The sequence below is a fragment of the Osmia bicornis genome, chromosome 12 (genome assembly GCF_907164935.1).
Source record: "Osmia bicornis bicornis chromosome 12, iOsmBic2.1, whole genome shotgun sequence".
Lineage (NCBI taxonomy): Eukaryota > Metazoa > Arthropoda > Insecta > Hymenoptera > Megachilidae > Osmia > Osmia bicornis.
The window spans coordinates 1,723,100-1,745,957 of NC_060227.1; the positions used below are offsets into that span (position 1 = coordinate 1,723,100).

General features: G+C 33.1%; 6 protein-coding genes across 10 annotated transcripts; 3 read left to right on the top strand and 3 right to left on the bottom strand.

The window, feature by feature from the left end:
* Window positions 1-16: 16 nt before the first annotated feature.
* Window positions 17-8,756, top strand: LOC114880907 (calcium release-activated calcium channel protein 1). Its single transcript, XM_029197399.2, is given in 6 exon segments — window positions 17-103; window positions 5,075-5,268; window positions 6,461-6,472; window positions 6,474-6,536; window positions 7,148-7,276; window positions 7,422-8,756. Coding segments are annotated over 6 exon segments (963 nt in total). The 5' UTR covers window positions 17-69; the 3' UTR covers window positions 7,953-8,756.
* Window positions 8,751-9,986, bottom strand: LOC114880909 (MORN repeat-containing protein 3). The gene is made up of 4 exons (XM_029197402.2): window positions 9,732-9,986; window positions 9,330-9,622; window positions 9,022-9,209; window positions 8,751-8,953 (listed from the first exon to the last, which is right to left on the bottom strand). The coding sequence occupies exons 1-4, from the start codon at window positions 9,905-9,907 to the stop codon at window positions 8,789-8,791; spliced, it is 822 nt and encodes a 273-aa protein (XP_029053235.1). The 5' UTR covers window positions 9,908-9,986; the 3' UTR covers window positions 8,751-8,788.
* Window positions 9,987-10,002: 16 nt separating this feature from the next.
* LOC114880904 (zinc finger CCHC domain-containing protein 8 homolog) lies at window positions 10,003-14,370 on the top strand. Its single transcript, XM_029197396.2, has 7 exons — window positions 10,003-10,405; window positions 10,633-10,873; window positions 10,980-11,287; window positions 11,370-11,583; window positions 11,661-11,844; window positions 11,914-12,284; window positions 12,363-14,370. The coding sequence occupies exons 1-7, from the start codon at window positions 10,140-10,142 to the stop codon at window positions 12,792-12,794; spliced, it is 2,016 nt and encodes a 671-aa protein (XP_029053229.1). The 5' UTR covers window positions 10,003-10,139; the 3' UTR covers window positions 12,795-14,370.
* Window positions 14,371-14,563: 193 nt separating this feature from the next.
* On the bottom strand, window positions 14,564-17,295 carry LOC114880903 (small integral membrane protein 14). Of its 4 annotated transcripts, XM_029197394.2 has the most exons (6): window positions 17,169-17,295; window positions 16,872-16,906; window positions 16,006-16,085; window positions 15,506-15,560; window positions 15,292-15,437; window positions 14,564-15,225 (listed from the first exon to the last, which is right to left on the bottom strand). In XM_029197394.2, the coding sequence occupies exons 3-6, from the start codon at window positions 16,075-16,077 to the stop codon at window positions 15,181-15,183; spliced, it is 318 nt and encodes a 105-aa protein (XP_029053227.1). In that variant the 5' UTR covers window positions 16,078-16,085; window positions 16,872-16,906; window positions 17,169-17,295; the 3' UTR covers window positions 14,564-15,180. The 4 variants fall into 4 exon arrangements, with proteins under 4 accessions (XP_029053227.1, XP_029053225.1, XP_029053226.1 ...); XM_029197392.2 differs by lacking the exon at window positions 16,872-16,906 and having other exon boundaries at window positions 17,169-17,294; XM_029197393.2 differs by lacking the exons at window positions 16,872-16,906; window positions 17,169-17,295 and adding an exon at window positions 16,240-16,343.
* A 526-nt stretch (window positions 17,296-17,821) lies between these two features.
* LOC114880893 lies at window positions 17,822-20,804 on the bottom strand. 2 transcript variants are annotated; one of them, XM_029197381.2, is made up of 5 exons: window positions 20,696-20,804; window positions 20,414-20,608; window positions 20,172-20,288; window positions 18,833-19,869; window positions 17,822-18,772 (listed from the first exon to the last, which is right to left on the bottom strand). In XM_029197381.2, exons 3-5 carry the CDS (start codon window positions 20,255-20,257, stop codon window positions 18,234-18,236), a joined length of 1,662 nt encoding a protein of 553 aa, XP_029053214.2. In that variant the 5' UTR covers window positions 20,258-20,288; window positions 20,414-20,608; window positions 20,696-20,804; the 3' UTR covers window positions 17,822-18,233. The 2 variants fall into 2 exon arrangements, with proteins under 2 accessions (XP_029053214.2, XP_029053213.2); XM_029197380.2 differs by having other exon boundaries at window positions 18,833-20,288.
* A 68-nt stretch (window positions 20,805-20,872) lies between these two features.
* Window positions 20,873-22,178, top strand: LOC114880899 (iron-sulfur cluster assembly scaffold protein IscU). The gene is made up of 4 exons (XM_029197390.2): window positions 20,873-21,041; window positions 21,339-21,563; window positions 21,626-21,704; window positions 21,880-22,178. The coding sequence occupies exons 1-4, from the start codon at window positions 20,910-20,912 to the stop codon at window positions 21,978-21,980; spliced, it is 537 nt and encodes a 178-aa protein (XP_029053223.2). The 5' UTR covers window positions 20,873-20,909; the 3' UTR covers window positions 21,981-22,178.
* The last annotated feature ends 680 nt before the right edge of the window (window positions 22,179-22,858 follow it).

A 22,858-nucleotide genomic window follows, 5' to 3' on the forward strand; every position in this document is an offset into this window, starting at 1 on the left:
AGAAAGAGAATCGTAATTTTCTTTTCGAGAAGGTGAACGTATCTTCGTCGTAACGTGCCCTTCGTGAAAATGGAAACCCGACGTCGAGCTGAAAATGGAAGTTGTAAGTGAAAATAATCAACCAATTACCATTTCCTTCATTACCATTCGTCAGAGATTAATGATACGTACGACTGGTACCGTAATAAGAATACGTGAATGGATCTTAGGTATCAATGCACGTGAAATATTAATTGCAACCATTGTATAAAATTAATTTTTTTCAATGTCAATCGAGGCACAGTTGTTGCAATACTGGAATCCTTCTTCCTATCCACGTGTATTTCAAGTATCGTGTACATATTTTTAGAAGCATTATTTAAAACCCTCGGCGGCTCCTTAGAATTATAGATTTTCTGAAAATAAAAATTCAAATTTTATTCTCTGCTTTATACTTCTAGAGAGTAAAAGTATACAAAGGAGTTGTAAAACTGACCGGCTATATAGGAAAGAATATGCATGTTCTGTCAAGAATAATTCATGAGTAATAACAGGATACACTGAACAGCTGGTTACGTGTATACAGATTTTGATAATGAGAACTTCCGATATTATGAATTCTTTCAATCTCGATGATGCGAAACAAACTTGCCATCGATGCTAACGCGTTGATTTTCATGAGAATCATCGGCGATCGATGTAATATCACGAATATGTGACGCTGGACGTTTAAGTGTTAAATGAAAAGGCGAGTAGCGAGCAAATAGCAAACCTAATTGAGATTCTAGGACAACAATGCCCCGAGGTAATAGACTTAACGGCTCGATACAGTTTATACCGATTAGTCTTCACACTCGTGGCGCTCATTTATCCAGTATACATTTTCAAGCAATTATCTTTTTCAACTTTAAAGCGAACGATAGAAATTACTGACCTTACTCATAGTATTTTCCTCGTGTACCCGTGAATTTCATGTATCGACTGGCATAAAAAATTAGAACTGTCGAGGCGATAATAGTCCACGTGATGGTCAATTATCTTCTATGCATGTATTGTATCTACAATTCACATCCACTTGTTTAACGTTAGCAATAATTGCATGTTTCGTAGGATGTCTGTTAGTTGGATGTTTTCTTAGAATTGCGGAGGGAAGACGGTTGATCAGATTGCGTAATTTATTCCATGTGGTATGTACCATGTAGTCAGGGCCGGCCCTGAGGTTTCGGGGATCCGAGGCAAACCCCTTTACAGATATGACATGAAAAAAAGTACCTCAAATAAAATTTATAAAATTAACATTAAAGCTTGTATAACTAATTTAGATTTGCATTCTTAGACAGAAAATCGTCTTCTGGGGGCCCTGGGCCGCCACCTAATCTGTCTAGGCCCAAGGCCGGCCCTGCATGTAGTATATAAAGAATCCTGTTAATTTTGAAACGGTACAGAATATTACCAATAAATTCCACTTAATTTCAGAAATTGACTTGTCTACACCAAGATGAAAAATATTATTCCACTTGTTCCATTTGTTTGTACTTGTACCATATGCTTTATGATGCTTTGTGCATGGAAAAAAACAACGGCACAACCAGTCATCGGCGCATAAAAACGCGAGGGTCGAATTAAATTAAACAGTTGATCGATCCCTTCGCTGTACAATCTTTCTCCGGAATTTTCCCTGCAACCTATTTCGATAAAGCCAAAGGTAATCATTCGTAAATAAGTCAATAGTTTCTCAGAGCAAATGTTCACCGTAAGAGTCGAGATTGAAATAGATCAAACGTTACTGGTAAGTTAGCAAATAAGTTAAAGGCGCCCTGACCATGACTGCAGTAAAAGACGATGCATCCATCCATCGCTCTTCGATGGAAGTGGTCACGTCCTGGACGCTTGCCACGAGGAAAAGTCTATATGTCAAATTACCTACTGCCCGACCACTTTGCATCCCGATTCACCCTGGCAATAATTGCTGTCTGCCAGTCTTATGCAATTTTTCTCATTTTTTTCTTCTTCTCTAATAATCCTGTTTTCTAAAAGAAAAAAGATGAATTTTCAAATGAAACATTGTGCATTATACTAAATGATACAGAGTAACATAAAAGAAGCTTTAATACCGTTTATAACCAGTCATTAAAAATGTGGTAAATTTATTTCGTCGTAAACCGAACATCGGTTTACATTCTGATCCATTATTCGGTACACGTGCAGTTGCACACTTGTCGATATTTCGCAGTCACGTTATTCTCAGAACGAACGTAAAAAATTTGAACAGGAAACTGTTGAAGGCATTGTTACAATAGCCAGTCCGTGATTTCTTTGTGCTTCAACTTGGAATGCTTTAAAATATTGCAAAAATTATAATAATAATTAATATTGGAATAATAATGAAGAAAAATATTAATGTATAAATTATATATATTTATATAATAATTAAATTTCATAATATTTATTTGTAAATTAAAAAGAAAATATTCATGCATAAATGAAATAAATTTTGCTAATATTGTTTATATAATGTTGCATTTAGAAAATATCAGTGCATTAATGCATACATGTCTTGTAGCAATTCTTCATTAAAATCGGTACACTATATTTTATCATCAGAGCATGTAAAAATGAGATAACCATCTGTGTAGTTTCATGAATTATTTATATATCTCACGTAACCAAGCCTAAAGCAATCACTGTCATGAATATCCAATCAGTTAATTCATATAGACATATTGGAAGTATGGTCTTCAAAATCCAATAGTATACTTACTATAATTTTTTAAATAAAATCTGTATGTATAAATACAGTCAGTTTTATAACTTTTCAACGCAGTCATTATTTTCTTAAAAATAGATTTAAATTCTCTCAGAAATCGATCATCTCGAATCAGTTACCTATCGAAAAAGTTCGATTTATTTCAAATCTTCGTACAGTACAAAATTATTATTATGTATGTTAAGACTTGTGTTTTTCTTTGTTATCTTTCCCCTCAAAATATTATGTTTAAAGGTTCTATTAATGCCCCAAAAAAAGTAGATTAAAGTTACGACATGTAATCACAAGTTCAGTCGGTTAGTCCAGCTTACACGCAAATAGTCGAAGACGCTCGGCGATGTGTGGTCGGCTCGATTCGGCATCCGCTCGTGAACGTTCGTCGACGCTGTATCGTGGCGTTTTTGTTCAGTAGGCTAGTGTCTTTCGCCGTCATCGTGTAATGCGAGCTGGTCCCACGCGGAATGTTTTAATACTTTGCTTTTTCAATAACACGATGCTAGATTAAGCACAAGTTTGTGTTTTCTTTTCAAGTGTTCTTACTTATTTCTTTCTGTTTTTGGCTTTATGAGCTTCATAGTGAAAAGTGAGCAAAGCGTCATGAATTTGCGTGTCCATTTGTTTCCACCTCCAACTACCCTAAAAATGGTAAATGCAATTATTGACCTATAATCATTCAATAATATGTCATACTATTACGTCTTTACAGTGAGTTCTATTATAAATTTTAATGTTTATAATTAGGAGATTAGATATTATCGCTTGTAATATATTCTTAGATGTTTACCATATTTCTTGCATTCGTACCGGACACGAACACGATAGCGCAAGGTTCCAGACAATTTGTTAACCTCGTGCATAATGACGCAGTGTGTTTGCCGAGAATCTTAGACAAACCTAATCATTTTTCACTAGTAAACAAATCTCACCATCATCCCTCGGCCACTTTAATCACGATTTAATTTCGTACGTGACCCGGCACAGCTCTATGCATTCTGTGGTCTCTGTATTTTTAGTGATATTGGCACGTATCTCCAAACGATATTAGCTACAAGACTTTCGGCAATGTAGATAATTCATTAGATTTTTACAGAATATTAAAATCAACCAATATATACCTGTTTCCACGTTCTTTCCGTTTTTTATTTGTTCATTTGATATTCGTATCTATAGTGCATCTAATTAAGATTTACAGGTTACTTTTATACTGCTTCTAAAATATGTAATTAAAAATATTAAATGTAGTTTTATTTATTATTATTATATTAATATTATTATACTTTTATTATAATATTATTATAGTAATATTAAATTTTTCTTTACAAAAAGAATAATATTTAATTACCTCCTCTAATTATCCCTTCTCTTTGGCTGTTAATAATTAATGCACACTGTGCTATATTTAAAACACAAGTGTGACATATTTAAGCCTTAACTTCGACAACTCATTGAAATTTCAATATTATTTTGTACGTACACTTTGAAAGTTTGTATACTTCAACTGGAAAACTGCACTCGCCGCCATTTTATGGTATTTTGAATCGAAGTTCGAAATTCGATTATCGAATACGTTATATTAATGGCTGCCAACATTCTTTACCGGTTTTTCGTCTTCGGGAAGCTATTTAAAATCTTCAGATCAGTTATTTTTATACTATCTTTTAAAATAGTAAAATATTTTTAGCAACGATATACATATATACATATGTATGACCACTTTACAAAGTGCAATGATCGAAAAAGTACAAATCTCTAAACCACTTCAGTGTTTCGTTTTGATACGGAAAAGGTGAGAACGTTATTTCCGTGTGTAGATCTCTTTAAATTTGGGGTGACGGTAAATTAAAGAGATCGCGGGAAACGTATCATTTGCTTAATAGCGCGTAAATGAAATAGAACTCTGTGCGTGCAGCGCCCCCATTATTCAAGTACTGTCAACGCGTTACCACTTACGCATTAATGACGGTTAAAGTATCACGCGAGATTGAAATTCAAATCACTGAACTTTTTATTTATTTCCTGAATGTACTATATTTTTTAATAACTTTTAGCTTCGCAAGTATGTTGTTAAAAGCGTATTCCAAGTATATAACGCGATTAAAAACCGCGACTTTTCGATAGAAACATGCGCCATTAAAATGCCGGGTAGACTACTGCGCATGCGTGCGAATATTTGAACGACGTTTGAAATTTCAGAACCTTTCGCGAAACGCGTACGTGATTTGTACTGAAAATGGGTCGCTGTGAATGTTCGTTTCCTTTTACTTCGTGCATTACGCACGTGTAGAAACGTTACATGATAAAGTTCAACGTCTTTTTTTCTTTTTTTAGCATTGGTCAGAGCCGCGCAAGAATCGAGCCTAATGTCCGTATGGTCAACAAGCACTGGACGCAATTCAGTGTTTGGCGCGGAGGGTGGAGCGGTACTCCCCTCCTCGCATTTGCCGATCCACGTACACGTGGCTCGCACACATCTGCGCAACGCTGACGGCCACTGCTTCCACAAGCGGTTCCACGACTGTCAGGTCGGTAGTTTCCCCTTGTTTCTTTCATCTCCTTGCAGTTCGTTTCCTCTTTATCTCTGCATGTTACATTACACTCTTTCGCTGTCTTCCCATTACACGTACGTTTTTACATGGAATTATAATCAGTTTTCAGTTACATTTTTACTATAACGTTGTACTTCAACCTTTCACAATTTTGTAACATTATTTTTTTATCTCTTTCTTTACTCACAGAACTGTTCAAGTATAACATACATTTGATAGTATTATGATTCATAAACAAGAGAGTATATTGGATGTCAATTGAACTTCAACGAGATCAATTCACTTGTTGTTCGGTTTTTAATTGATAAACCACGTTAAAAGTATATTCCATTGGAGAGGAACAGTGAAATGTTCGAGTTAAGATTAATGAAATTGTTATTAATCGCCATCCGGAAGAAACTCGTGTCGATATCCATTATCATAATGTTGAAGCACCGAGCTGGAACAAATTGAATTTATCTTCCATTCGCGGGATCCTTGGAAACGTGGATAAAATCAATCAGAATTGTTTAAATGGTATTACCATTTTTCTTATCAACGGAACACAATCTGTATCTCACAGTTGTATACGGGATAATTATCCTCGCGCCTATTCCCTCATCTGTGAATTTAACTTATATAAAGCAGGCGCACAGGAAATATTAACACTTTAGCGCAGCTTGCCACGCAAATTATGTATAAACTGTGAACGTTATCATTGGCGTAACTTGAATTTTTTTTCCGGAGATGGGCCAGATTCCTTAACTCTAACAACAGAATTCTGAAATCTTTGGATACTGGAATTCTGAACCTTCAGAATCATTGAACCTTAGAATTTCAGAATAACAAAGGGACCAGTCCACGTTTTAAGGGGGCCATCAATTCTTGACCCTACTTACTTACGCCAATGACGTATATCACGTGCAAATTGAGGCCTGAAAAAATATTATTTTATCGCATATCCTACACACACGGTTACTCCTTATCTGAACGAATGATAACTCAAACAAAGTTCATTGAAAAGAAATAGAAGTCAACCCTTTGAAAATTGTATAATTTTCTTCGACAGAGAATCGTGTTTGTTTCTTGCTTGCCAGACTTCCCGCAGACGTGTCAATTTATCAGTATCAAATTTCTTTTTACGTTTACAAGATTTTCATTAATTTTCCTTGTTATTTGTTTCGTTCAGCACCCATTGGTTTTTTGTCCTACACGGGACTTTTGGCAAGTTCTCCCATTGGCACCAACGTTGCCATCTACTTTCGGTACGTGGTCTTCCTTTCTTACGTGCTTGTACAATTGAACGCCAATTATTCGAGCACTGATTGTTTCTGGATGTGCAATTATTTCGTTATTCGAGGTACGTTCTAAAATATGAAAAATAGAGATTAGCCTTGTTATCGTCGTATCACGTCGTATAAAAAAAAAAAGGAACGTGATACGTGTAACCTCGTATTGACTATTTAAAAAATATTCTTACGTGTTCGTATTAATTAAAAGAAATAACAATTTAAACTATACAAGAATCTCGAAACGAAAAGCTTCGAGGGAAAACAGTTTTTATGTATGAAGTAACCAGGTTTACACTATTCATTATTTAATTATTTAACATGGCAATGCAACGTGTCTACGCTAACTTGTTTCTTTTTTATTATAGACGTTAATTTTATGTATTACTTCACTATTCTGTCGCGTTGCTCGATAGCTTGAATCAATGAAGCATGTTATAATCCACCGCTGCGTGCTTATCCGGTGTTACAAGTTAGCGTATCGTTCTTATCAAGAATATTGTACGACCAGTTGTGTTTTAATTGAATAATATTGCACATCTCCGAATAATTCACCTGTATTGTCTGTATTCTTTTTTCTTCCTCAGTCAAAGATGTCGCAGTCGGGAGATGGCCTTCACACGCCGGGTTATCTCTCTTGGAGAAAACTCCAGCTCAGCCGAGCGAAGCTTAAAGCGTCGAGCAAGACGTCTGCTCTACTTTCCGGTTTTGCCATGGTACATTTTCTGTCACATAATAATAGATACAATGAACTATTTTAGAGCAGTGCTGTTCTTAACGTATCATAGCTACTCTTAATTATATCATTGTTTATGAAATAGAAAACATAAATCTATAACATAAATCTTTTTGTTAATGTAGGTCGCTATGGTAGAAGTACAATTGAACTCCGATACTAAAGTTCCTTCCGAGATGTTAATCGCCTTCGCCGTGTGCACAACACTGCTGGTAGCAGTACATATGCTGGCTCTAATGATATCCACGTGTATCCTGCCGAACATAGAGGCTGTTTGCAATCTCCATAGCATAAGTTTGGTACACGAGTCGCCGCACGAACGTTTACACTGGTACATAGAAGTGGCCTGGGCGTTTTCCACTTTACTAGGACTCCTTTTGTTTTTATTGGAGATAGCCATACTGTGCTGGGTGAAGTTTTACGACTTCTCCCAAGTGGCTGCCTGGTCGGCGTGCATCGTCTTGATACCGGTGCTTATCATCTTCCTCGCATTCGCGATACACTTTTATCGAAGCCTGGTCGCTCACAAGTACGAAGTCACCGTATCTGGAATAAGGGAACTGGAGTTACTTAAAGAACAGATCGAATCGACCGACGTCGAGGGTAGAAACGGTGTGAATCTGTTACAGTCTACCGGTGTAACGCACGTGGTTTGAACCTCTCCGAGCGTTGTAGGTCTGAGTTAATTTTTAAATGTGATAATCTTTTTTTTTTTCGGAAGAGTATTGAGACGGGGCTGAATACTTCATTGGAAGGAGAAAGTGAAAGAGAAGAACGTATATCAAGAACTATGTCAGAAAAGTGAATCTCCCGTGTGCGGATTTCAATCTGGGAAGAAAGACATTGTTTATTTCGTTCCTTGCGTTACTTCAGTCCGCGTGCATTATATCGTTGAAACACATCTATATTCTTCCAGAAAATCAACACAATCCATTATCTCTCATGTTCACATATATTACAGTAAATCCTGTAGTTACCGACAAGTAATGTTCGACGAAATGTCTGCGTATAAACGTGAAACATTCCCATTCTCGCGTAGCGACTTAATGTGTAAACACAACAGTTTAACGTTCGGTGTAATTAATTTATAGCTCGTTACGGTGACAGCTATAGATGGACGTTTATATTTTTCTTGAATACGCGTGACTAGACCGCGCAGAATGTACTTATCTCGTTTAAAAATGTCCCGTGTTTCGTGTACCGTTATTCTTCTTTGTTTTTTTTTTCTTTTCTATTTATCTCATGTAACATATTCTATGCTCAAGCGATTTGTCAAAGTTTTTTATACGAAATAATTATATTGCCTCTCTTGCGTTCGTACTTGGTCGTCGAGTTACTGCCGGTATTGAATAAATGATAAATTGTACATAATTAAATGCGAACGTACATACACGCTTTAATATATACACAAAAGCTAAGGCGGTTTTGCCGAAATAAAATATACAATACCTAGATTCATATTCTATTGCCTTTTGTATCGTTATATTTTTATTTATAAAACAGCATCTAAACAGGGGCACGTGTTTCTAGATACGCACACAGACATCATAGGTTTAGCTGGTTTTTTGCAAATTCGTTCAAAGGAAACGGGTACTATGTCTTCTTGATTATCAATATCAGATGTAACTTGATCATTGTCGGTATGTTTCAGTTCACTCTGTGAAACAAATGTACATAGAATTACAAGAAACGAAAAATGTGAATAATTTTACTTATTGTATGTACCAGTGGTATGGGATATGGTGTGGGACGAGGAGCGGACTGTCGCCAATATGCATCTATCATCGTCGCATTTACACAAGAATCGTTCTCCCAGAAACCGTGTTGTTCTTGGCCGGTGATTGTGTGATAAAAAATTCCGCGACCTTCCTTTTTGCCTTTGACAAATTGACCTACATATCTGTTACCATTAGCTGTAAAACAATTAATCCAAACATCTCATCTTTTATATTAGAGGAAACAAAAAACATTCATGTTGATTTTGATTTATACAAATCATTATTGAAATTGTAAAGGAATCCAAGTTTGGACACCTGTAACGAGCGTTCCTGTGCCATCATACAAATCATTCTTCCAATCACCCTCATAATAATCGCCATTACAGTACCACATATAACCATAACCTTGGCGTTTATTTTTCCAAAAATCACCCTTGTAATAACTGCCATCTTCGAACCATCTGTGTCCAAAACCGTGCTTTTTGTCATTTACCCATTGACCAATATAATAATAACGAATAGTATTATCTTTTGTTAAAATTTTGCTCAAAATACCGCAACCATGTCTTTTATTGTTCAACCAATCACCTTCATACATCGATCCATCGCTAAAAATTTCAAAGATCAAAATTATTTTCAAAGTACCTTAAAAATAAATATCTAATATTATCGGTTTATCAGAATTATTTTACAATAATATTATAATAATTTTTGTACCTATATAATTCTTTACCCCTGCCGGCCTTTTTATCATCTTTCCATTCGCCTCTGTAATAACCTTTAAAAAGGACTTTATTTTTAGGACTAAAAATGGCATGCCTTAAACCATTTCTTTTCGAATTTTCAATCATACGCCTAGTGTAGGATTCTTTTATAATCTTCAGAAATGGCATCGTTGAACTTGATTAATTTCTTTTGAAAATTTACGCCATTTTTACGACGCACACGAATCGGAGCGCCTCTATAGGGAAATTTAGTTAATGAAACTTGACGAGGTCAACAGGACGTGTTTTTCTTTAAAACAAACGATTGAAAAAGTGAAAATTTACACGTGAAAAATCTCATATTTATTTTGATGTTAAGTAATTTCATCTATGCTGTCGCGTCAGTGCCGATAGTATTTCTATGAATTCTACGATCACAATCGAAGATATAGACGAAGAGGTGATTGATTTGGATTCTAGCCAAGATGCCATCAACGATGCTGACAAAGATCAAAGTGAATGTCCGATCGAAAAGAATTCACTATCGGACAACATTGAGGACAGGACGCATATGCAGAACGAAAATTTGGAGAATGTTATAAATGCAACTAAATTGGTAACTTGTATTGATATAGATATACCGAAACCACTTTTTAAGGTTATGTTTCGCGACGAAAATGTTTCACGGTAAGAGATTATTTACTTTCGCGTAATACGTACTGTCCACCGATCACAAGAAGTCTCGCAGGACGGTACGGGGGATGAAGGGGTGCTACACATGCATCGACTGACCACCTAGTTTTACACGAATCTAATTAGTAGATGTGACTGCTTTGATTGGTGAACAGTATATTATGTATATTTAAAAAAACTTGAAATATTATTTTGTACTATTTTTGTCTACTATTTTGTAGGCAGTATAGTAACAAACTAAAAAAGTTTTTAGAAGAATTAGTATCTTCCAAGATTAAGAGTCAAGAAAGTGATAGTGGTTTAACTTTAGAAATTTGGGATGATGATACTGATTCTACAAGTCAGTCTATCGTTATTACCACAGACAATGATGATAGTCAGGATATAATATGCGACACGTTGTTTACCGTAGATACAAACCCAAAAGTTAAAGACGATTTTGATATTCCAACTTATGGGAAGGTTTGTTATTTTATTGAAATATTTGATATTCGAAAGAAAGACTACAAATTTGTTGTTATAACGTGTAGATTAAACTCGGCTACTATTATTATTGTGTATATTTTAGAAATATGAGAATGTGTTTGACAAAGTACAACTAGAATCAAATACTAAGACAAAGGATGATTGTCCACCAAAATTAATGTGTTTTAATTGTTCGGAAAATCATAATTTAAGAGATTGTCAAAAACCGCGCAATCAAAGTAACATAGATAAAAATAGAAAGAGTTTTAATATGAAAGGAAACTCAAGGACGCTTAGATATCATTTAGAAGACGATCAAAAGTTTGGTCATCTGGTTCCTGGTCAATTAACTAGCAAATTACGCAGAGCATTAGGTCTTAAGGATAATGAAATACCTGTGCATATATACAGGTAATTATTTTCAAAATGTATGATTTTTAACATAAAAATTCTGAGATTTTTGTTTCTTTACATTCAAATATTTTTTTTTTAGAATGAGAACACTCGGTTACCCTCCAGGATGGTTGGAGGAGGCACGTTTACAACATTCTGGTTTGACGCTATTTAATTCCGATGGTGTCGCGGAAAATGATCCTGACGATGAACCAGGAATCATTATTGAAAAAGGAGATAAAGACCAATATGATATTAGAAAAATATACGATTTCCCTGGTTTTAATGTACCACCTCCACCGGGTACTCGTGATGTAAGCAAATATTTATGATGTAATGAAAATACTTTATTTTCATGCATTTAAATTTATTGGAAATTGACATATAATAGGAGCAAATACAATACTGGGATGCAGAATTGCAAAACATTCATAGCAAACAAACAATGCTATCAGTGTTAAGAGGGAAGAAAGCGGATGATGGATATAAACGAAAGAAGCTCAAAATATCTAATAATACGGAAAAAGATAATTCAGCACCGACATCTAGTGAAATGGAAATTGAAGATGTGGAAGGTACAAAGATCATTTTTTTACTGTCATTAAATATATGTGCAACAAAAATATGTTTGTTTTCTTAAATAGAATGTGTAGTAGAATGCATTCCTGTTAATGGACTTTTTATACCGCCATTGCCAAAAGAAGCTACTAAAAAACCACCATTACCCCCATTGGTAAGAGAAACTATTGAAAAACCATCAGAAGCACCATTGGTAAGGGAAGCTTCTGAAAAATTACCAGAAAAAGCTACTGAAAAGCCACCAGAACCACCATTGCCCGGAGAAGATATTGAAAAACCATTAGAACCACCATTACCAGAAGCTACTGCAAAACCACCAGACCTACCACTATCACAAGAAGCTATTATTAAACCAGTAGAATCATTACCATCATCGCAGATAGTATCTGAGGACTCAGATTATCATTCTCAGGAATTGCAGTTTCCTGAGCTACTGGTATGTACAAAGAAAAATGTTTGGTCAGATGAATTAAGAAAGATGAAATAAAAACTTGTTCTCTATAAAATATTACAGGAGGATAGCATATCACCATCCCGAACAAATTCCCCGTCGTTGTCAGATTTAGAGAACATGAAAAAGCAATTACTCGTAGAACTTCTTGAAACAAATTCACAGTCAAATTCTGATGTTTCGTCGAAAAGCAATTCAAATATAGTATCAAAATCTGATATGCCACCGCCTAGTAACGAAATTACACCAGAATCAAATCGTACTCGTCGAAATGAAAGGAGAACGAGTCATGGAAGTGTAAAATCAGTTGATTTCGGTACTCCTGTTCTACAAAGTACATCCGCCTATAGTAAATTACCATCGTCCGAGAAATTTTCAAAAGATATTTGTGATGTGATCAACTTTGAGAACCTGCCAAATTCAACAGGTAAGTATAAACAAATGTCTGGGGTTTTGCATAAAGTGAGAAATACATTAGCAAAACTTCATCAATAACGATAAGAATTCGAAGCATAATTCATAATAAAATTCGGAGCATAATAAGCAATAATTCTATTTATTTATAAACGTAACACAGAGACAAACGAAGTCCAGTGAAATATTCTTTTTAATCAAAAAGTAATGTATTTTAATTTAGATTGTATTATTAAAAACATTTTGGTTATAAGTTTGAAAAAGGCACATGCAATATCTTTATTTTATTAGTGTTACTTTAGATCATATACGTTTTATCCAACAATTCATTAATTGTCAACAATTCTAATTGATAGATAAAAGCTAATCAGATATTTTATAAGAAAAATATGCTACTGCATTTGTCATGTATGTAATTACCTTACGTGGTAGGGGGCCTTGACATAAAATACAATCGTCCTTATAATTGGTCTTTCTATTTATCATAAAAGTAGAAAAAAAATTCATAAATTTCAACAAAATTTCATGACGTCTCACTTTCAAAAAGTACAAAGATATAGTATTTTTCTATTGATTGGTGACATTTTCTCATGTATTTGCATGTAAATGAACATTTAATACCCATTAAAGCATTTTGTTACTTAATATTATTAATCAGTTAATCACAACATAATCGTGATTTTGCTTTCTTCCTTTTGTAGACTTTGATCATTATGCTAAATCATTTCAGAATTGGCGAATAATTTTATTGATATAAATGAAATCTTTATGTATATAAAAAAAAATAATAATAATTTTCAAATAGTAAACTACTACTATATACTATGAAGTATATGTATGTAAAGCATTCGTCATTGAAATACAATAATCATAAATGTTTGTGAAAACATTTAATGTTTCTTTTTTTTGTCACTTATATATCACACGTGTATATAGGTAGACTGCTCATGTTATAAACTATAAAATAAAATAGTTGGTCATGAAAGATCATATACTTCGCTATTTTTATATAAAAACATTTTATTTCAATAATAGCAGAAGATTCACCAATTCTAAAAAAATGTGTATATATGTAAATAGAAGAAAAAATGTGTTTTTATAATGATGAAAGGATGAAAACAGAAACACTTCGCTAATATATTTGAAGTGTATTTTTTTTTCCACCTAAGAAACTTTCATTCTTTTCTAGAATTTTAATCGGTTGGATCATTTTCATTCTATTACATGTCTATTACTTTTTGAAATAAGGATTATACGTAGCATTTGTCATCTATTACATACCAGTAGACTATTAAATTCCATGTAATTACACATAAGTTTTTAATTATAGATGTATTAATTCTTTTCTACACAAATAATTTGTAAATATTATGTTCTGTAATAATTAAGTACAGTATATAAAATTAAAGTGGAGTTTATTTTCATAAACTAAAATGGAAAAATAAAATCGATACGAAATATTATGCATAATATTTATTGTCAAAAATGTAAAACAGTGGAAAAGATTAATAGTATAAACCACTCGTTTTGCATTCGTTGCGTCTAATTAAATTTCAAATGTTTCATACAATGAAATCAAGTAAGGTGATTTTTTTAAGAAAACTGTAGTACTGCAAAATAGAAAAGGCTTTTATAAATACATCATTTTCTTGATTAATATGAAACGAATTAATTATAATACTGTTAAGTATAATTTTCCTCCCATTCCCACTATTGCCTTCAAAGTGTTAAAATGTACTATAAAATGGTTATAATAAAATATTAGCTTAATTCATATATTTAACATGTTATCGCGTATACGCAACGAATTTTTGATAGTAAATCAGAAAGAACGAATGGATCCCAACAGATAATTATCATTTTGTTTTAATTAATCAGATCTTGATTTACACGTTTCCAGTAAAATTCTATTGATACCTAACATAAATACCATAATCGTAATATTACTATCGAATTGCAGGTACTCATGTTATTTACAGTAACATCAAATATCAAAGTGCATTAAACACTTTTCATATTTTGTGTTTGATGCAATTACTGTAATAACTTGATAAAACTTTATTTTCATTTAGCGATCACAATTCAGACGAATGCGTTTGTGAATATTAATATTAGAGATTCGATTTTCCTTTTATTTGCGTATTGTGCCCCACAAAAATATCTTCTGCAGAATTTTTCTTTTTCACATACTCCTGGTATGTGCTAAACATTAGTAATAATAAAGAAGAGAGAGAGAAGAACAAATTAAAATATCTTTTAACCTGGATAAATATAATAATTTTAAGTGCATATATATATACATATATACGTAGGAAGTTATATTCCTTAGGGCCAGCTTAAATATAATACTAACATAGAATAAATTGAACTATTATTCCCTCTTCGCTCTCTCTTTTCTTCTTTTATAAACTCAAGAAATTCTACTATAAAAATCCAGGCGAAAACATGGGTCATCATATTGCACTTTTTATTGCGTTGTGGGTGGAGGTGCAGGAGGATCATCGCTCGAATCCTAGAAGAATCAAGACATGACGAAATTATAATAAGATAAAGCGATACTTGAAACAATATCACTTACACGCTCGTTATCCCGATCTTTAACGTTATTATTCCTCAGTCGACGAAGGGAGTTTGGTCGAAGAACATGCATGAGAACCATAAAAGCAATAATTAAGCAGGTCATGTAGAAATTCGAAGACGTTGGTACCGCTGATGGTTCTGGTACTAAAAAACAAACTAACGTTAATTTATTTGAAGGAAGCGTATTATGAATTAAAAATTAGAATACGTACGTCGCGATACGCTGAAACATTCGTTATCCGTGCAGTAACTTTGGCTCTGTCGTAACTAAAATAATTAAAACAATGTTATTTAATAATAACATTTTCCATATGAGTAATTTAAAAAATGCATATTACTGTAACCTATACAGAATTCTTACAAAACTGTCTACCGTAACAAAATTCTTGCGTATTAAACGAAAACAAAATATTGCATCAATTATATGATGTGGTCATCAATACTTTGTTAGTTCGTTTATTTTTTCATGATTTCGAAATTATCAACAAATGTAAAAAACAGAAATGATACAATGACAAAATTGAATTTATTATCAATCATATGTTTCTCTTCTATGGAATTTAACTATAATTGCACAGACATATGTTGCCCAGGATCATGAACACAGTATCCATGTTACTAAAATAGAAACTGAATTAAATAAAAAACAATAGATTTTTATTGATATGAAGCTAAAGTCAATTATCCTCAAAATTTGTCTATAACCACTTACGATAGAAAGTAGGCGTTGCATGGCAAGTTCATGGCTCCATATGCATTCGCAAAGATCAAATCGTTCAGCCATTGTAAAACCTGTGCATAGTTGAAATCGCAATGACAATCATGATATAAGTACATACAGTTGCATTGAAAGAAACATATGTCATAAGCTCTGCTCGTTATCAAACATACGTCATATTGTAATTCAAGTGACAGACGCTCATATTTCTCATACATTTATACGTACACTGTAATATATATATTTTAATGGACCTAAATTGACGTACAATTCCAGATTTTGTTCACATTCGCGACACAATAATATAGGAATTATCAAAAACGAAAGGAAACACGTACTATATGCGTATTTACCACTACTATGATACTCCTAAGGTACAATTATATATAATGTATAGTTTTGTTCCGCGATAACGCTGCACCTAACGGTAGTACATTTACTGGAAACATAAACTGTATTGCTTACAGTCGTACAAAATTTTCAGTTACTGCATAATTTACATAGAATATCGATAAACTTATCTTTTACCATTTGTAACATGCATATCATGTAAAACTGACGTTGTTTAGTTCAAATTAGTAAAATCTATAGACAATATTTTCAACATATTTCTAAGGATTATTGCAGATGCGCTCGTGTGTGTATTCAGACGGTTGTAAAAAAAAATACTTTTACAGACATCTGACAAACACGCTAAAATGAGAATAATACAGTTGTATAAAAAAGGTATTTGTATGTACTCGTATAGGATGAACCAAGTAAAATGTAACACACTCATGCGCGATAAAATATTTTAGGGAAACAAGAAGGGTCCCTTTCGTTCATAGGGAAAACACCTTGTAACACTTTTTGTAATTCACCTTGTATACGAATTGTGTAAGTACGTGTAAATCAGCTGAAATTGTAAAAAGACAATTACTGGTAAATACTTTATATGGAGTACAAAATAAAAAATATTTATAATAGTACAATTATCGAATAAAATAATCGAAAGATAGCTTTCTTGTAATTTGTTGACGTTACCGCCAAACGAAACAAAAAAGCAGCACTCTAAACGTACAATAATTTGAAGGACCGAAATATTCTAGCGAAGAATATTTGTATTCAGTTTATTCAGTATTGTGAAAATAAAATATTACAGAAGGAAGAATAATTACCTTTTTAGTACGTTATTCTTTGACACTGACAGGCAAAAGAGGAACCGTACTGTATTTATATTTGATACAAGTCAGCCATTACATTTGTCGTGTTGTCGAATGTCGCACTGTCGCAGTCGAATGCTTAAGGTTCATTTATACGGACGGTGAATAGACCGTACCACAGCCGACAGGTGGTTTCCCAGCCTTCCCGATAGGTGGCGCTGGAATTCCCCTTCCAGAATCCTAGTCGGTAACTTGTTGAGTAGTTTGAACCGTTTTTGTATAGATGGCGCGGGGATCAATTTTTTTAAAACTAACTTTTGGCAATCTTTTTAAAACGCAAGTTTATCAAATAATTAGTTTAATTGATTTTAATATGAATTTTATAAGAAAGAGATTGTTTAATGATGGCTAAAAATAGAAATTTGGATGAATTTCATTTATTATAATGAAAAACACATATAGGAAATACATACTTTGATACACACATACATGCGATTAGAGAAATTAATTCCAATATTGTGTTGTATGGTTGTTATAGTATTTATTTAAAAGTAATATGTATACATTGTTTAAAAGAATATGAAACAAGAAACTAAAATGAAATCCATGAATTTTGCGTATACTTACGAATTACGACTCCGAGGACGTATATAAATAACATGTTGCCATTAATTTTTATGCAATTTTATTTAATTATCATATCACTAAAATTAGACATTTAAATATTACAATCTTATTTGAAGTATATATTTCTGTACATCAGTATCCTTAAAATAATTGTACAGTCCTGTTTCAACTTCTGATCTGTGACTAATCTGGAATTTAAAGTTTTAATCTAACACTTGTTAGATTGGCTGACATATGAACTTTATTGTTGGATTGATCGATAATACCTCAAGAATTCATATTGTTTTTAAAGCATGTTCTACTGCAGATTAAATTTAAGATTAAAATCCAATTTTGGAATTTGATTTGCAAGATAATTAAGTTCGGTTCAGTTTCAGCTGTTATCTCTATTAATGCTTTGTTAGAACTGAAAAAGTAAAATAATAATTACACATATATTTCGAATGCTATAAACTATTCCAGACAATTAACTCTAAGAATTTCTTTATCATTGTCATCAAGGCCAGAACAATACAATGCGTTGCATTCAGTATTGCTTTGGTTACTATTCATCATTTCGTCTTCTACATCATGTTCGAAATCTATTTGGTTCGATTTCGATATTTCCCATCTAGGACGATGTTGATTTTCTGATTTTAATTCCCGAAATAGTTTCCTTATCGGTATTGTACTCTTCAGCCGTCGTATAAAAGTTATTGAAGTCACTGACAATTTATCCTGAGATGTGATACTAGTATTACTGCCTATAAAGTTATCGGATACATCCGCGTACTCTCCACTATCAGATATGGTATCCCTCAAGGCCGGATCAAATCTTACTTGTTGAAATTGTTTAACTTTAGATTTTTCGTTGGTAATCATTCCATTGCTTTTCCTTATGCTTTTTCTTCTTTTTATTCTCCTTCTAGGAGTATCTTCTGGTAATTCCCTTTCGTATAGTTTCTCCATTGGAATGATCTCTTCCTCATTGATTTCAATCACATCTTCAGGACCTAAATCATTTTATTTCCATTAGACTATTATTCGTGAAACATCTTTCTCGATTACTTTACCATCGCAACTATCTTTTTTCAATACATTATTTCTACTTTTAGTCAAACATCCCGTTTGTCCAAGGTCACCCCTAGAAGCATGCATTTTGCTTCCAGTCTGTGTACAACAATTCTTGGAACCACGAACGATATTTCTGTATTGTTCCCATGTCACGGAATTCTTAATTTTATTTCGTTCTTCCTTCTTACAAGTATCCGAACATTTTTTACGAACCGGTGCGATCTTCAGATAAGGGTTATTACATTGTCCACATATTAGTTTCAGTTCTGGTCCAGAGATTTTATTTTTCGTCTCGATAGGATTTTCCTTCTTGAAGCATCCTTTTGCTTTCTCAAAGTTATGACACGATTTACATTTTGTCCGTTCATTATCTTTCTCTTGGTTAATGATTTTATGTTCTGAAGCTTTTTTCACGGCACTGTTTAATTGTTGCGGATTTTTGCTGCAATGAATATTTTCACAATTCTGACAAAGCACGAGCTTTGTTATATTTACCCCTTGTAGCAGCTGTTGAGAACGTTCTTTATTGTTTGAGCAGCCATCATTCTGTAAGGTACAGTTGGGACGAACAAGATGATTTTCAATTTCGACTTTTGCATCTGAACTCACATAGCTCGGTTTTTCATAACCCACCTTTTCTATTCCAGTCGTTTTTTTTAAAATAGTTGATTTTTTATTATTAACCCGAGCGTTGCTATTTATCTTTTCAGTGCCTTTTATTTCCTTATTATGATCATTTCTCAATTTCCTATCTTGGGATGCCAGTTTTAATTTCTTATTTAACCGATCATCGCGTTTCCGTGCATCGTTCTTAACTTCTTTCGAAATGCTTTTACTCGTTTGAAGCGGTATTTTCTTGCGCGATTCTTTGTTTTCCTCCTGATGCAGATCTTTCTTATTGACAATATGATCCTCGTTAAATTGACTCTTTACACTGTGTTCTATTTCTGCTTCGTCGTCTCCGTCATAAATACACGTAATTTGAGTGGAATTATCGTTGGTGCAGCCGCGTCGTCGCGAGCATTTAACGGATCGTCTGTGAACAAGAAATTTACATTTCCATGGATCCGGGATGCCTTGCATCAGGGGCAATCCTAACTCGTTCCATATCCTTTCAGTGGCGAACGATCTGACGCAGGAGGTTATTAAATTTTTCTGCTGAAAACACGTTTGCAGCGAATTACAGAATCCCTTTCTAATTAAATATTCTTTCCAGGTATCTGGAATACCGTGTCGCAGATTGTTACAGTTTTCGTTAATATTACCAACTTGTCCTTGACAAAAAATAATTGGCTGGGTTGTTAACAATTTGGGCGAATAAAATGGTCCGCGTACTACCTCGCAAATCTGAAGATCTTTCTTTCTTCGAATTCGCTTCGGAGATACCCATTTATGTGTCCATCCGGTACGTACTTTAAGATCATTTGTTTTCCCTCTTTGCATTCTTCTTTTATTCTGAATCATTTCAAGGAAATAGATTTGAAATTCTTGTTACTTTATAGTGGAAAATAAAACGTAAGGTAATTTCAGTAATATATTTGAAATACCTCGTAAGAAAAAAAATAATCAAGGTTTCTTACCAGTCGGACATGTTGTGTAATTCTAACATTTCTTACAATTATGAAATGTCCATCATCAGTTACGAAGTAATAGTTAAATATAATGAGTTTTTGTTAAAAATACTTAGTTTCCTTGTGAGATTATTATATCATCCTAATATTTTTTTAATTCTTTGAAATGTCCTTTTTACCATCTTGTTTCAAAATGAATTATTCCTACAACGTAATAGTATTAGTTTTCCAAGCGTTAAATTCTAGTGTTTTTTTATAAACAAACATTGTTAGTTTAGTAAACTCTTTTACCTGTTTGACAGATGAACTATGGAAATATGAAATAAAAATAAAAATTAAAAGAATTCACTTGATTTTTCGTTTGAAATTAAATTTGCAACATGCAGCCATTTCTTAATACCATTTATTCCTAGATTGAAACAGGGCTACCAATTATACATACTACCAACATTAAACCGGCATATAATTCAAAATAACATCGATTCTTCGAGTGTTGTGTAAGGTGATGAAAATGTTTGACGTGACCAATGTCATTTCCCGATTAAACATGTCTTTGTTGCGATCATTACCCACCGGACTTAATAGAAGTTCCAAGATATTATCCCAAAGCGTTCCAGCTGTATCTTATCACCCAAATGTAAGTATTTATTATTTTAATTTGTCGTGTTGATCCTACAACGAACTTCCTCGATTGCCTTCGGTAATCAATACCAAATAACTACATCTATTATTAAACTGTGTGTATAGCATGTCTGACCTTCATATTTTAATTAACTATAATGATACTTTTTATATGCAAACCTGTTAAATATATGAAACGTGTATATATATGTCACATTATCCGGTAGTTATAGGTTATGTTGACGTATTTTTATTTTTGATATTGCTATATTACATCAGTTCTCAAATAAAACCAACATGTGTTATTTTGCAGGTATTAGATCACTATGAAAATCCAAGGAATGTGGGTTCCATGGATAAAAATGACTCCCAAGTTGGAACAGGTATCGTAGGAGCTCCTGCCTGTGGCGATGTAATGAAGCTTCAGATTAAAGTTGACGAGAAGGGAAAGATCGTTGATGCAAAGTTTAAAACCTTTGGCTGCGGTTCTGCTATTGCTTCAAGTTCATTAGCCACAGAATGGGTCAAAGGAAAGACAGTGAGTACTGTTTTTGTACATTTTTTATTATAAAACATATAATTTATTGATGTACATTACAGGTTGATGAAGCATTGGCATTAAAAAATACCGATATTGCTAAAGAATTGTGCTTACCACCTGTCAAGCTGCACTGTTCAAGTAAGTGATATAGCTAAATAATTATTGGATATAGGTTGACATTTTTATGAAAATTTCAGCGCAATTAGTTTTAAGTAAAACTAAAGGAAATATGAAATGTAATAGTTATCCAGTTGCGCTTAATTTTCTATGTAAAATAAGTATATAGCTTAACCTTTTGTTTTATATATTATAGTGCTTGCAGAAGATGCAATTAAGGCTGCTTTGTCAGATTACAGTATAAAACAAAAGCAAAAAATGAAAGAAAGCAAAGATACTGATTCGAATAAAACATGATTCAGACCTAGACAGCAATGAAGAGTAGTGCTAATTATAATTAGCCACTAAATAATTCATAGTTTTGGAACTTCACAAATTATTAACTGTGATTTGTATTTAAACATTGTAACTTGAATTAGATGGAGAGCTTTGTGTAGAAACACTTTGCTATATTATATTTTCTTCGATGACAAGAAATAAATATATTTAACTAAACTGTTTAAATGAAAACGATGTTGTCATCCAAATGATCATTAGTTCAGATTTCATAAAATCATCTTATAAAATATCTTTTCATTGCTGTTAAATATTATTTCTACATTTTAATTTTTTACAAGCAAAACATCCTACCAACTCAGCAATTAGATTTTACTAGTTAGAATTAAGCAAGACGTTTGTTTGCTTGAAGTAACAAATATTTTTGTTGACATGGATACTCGTCGTCAATGAAGTATTTCAGTGGCAATTTACAGCGTTGTTGACAGAAGCATTTCTATTTGTACATCTTGTGTTAACTCGAACCCATTACGCCATCAACGGCATTCTAACGCAATGATCGGCGGGGGGCAAAGGGAGAATAGAGATATCAGTTTTTATCAATAAATATCGTTCTTTTAGATGTCACAATAACATTACAATAATTCAAGAAATTCATAAACCATTGTAATTATTTCATAGTTGAATATAATTTTTCCTATTTTTTTTTCTATAATAATATAATTTACTATACAAAAAATTGAAGCATTAGATAAGATTGTATCTCCTGATATATCCAAAAAGAATATTTTTTATTGAATAAATTTGTTAATTGTTGACTGCGTTATCTTGCGATTCCCTCGAGAATATTTCTTTTCGCATAGCCTGTATGACCACTATAATACGATAAGAAATATTAT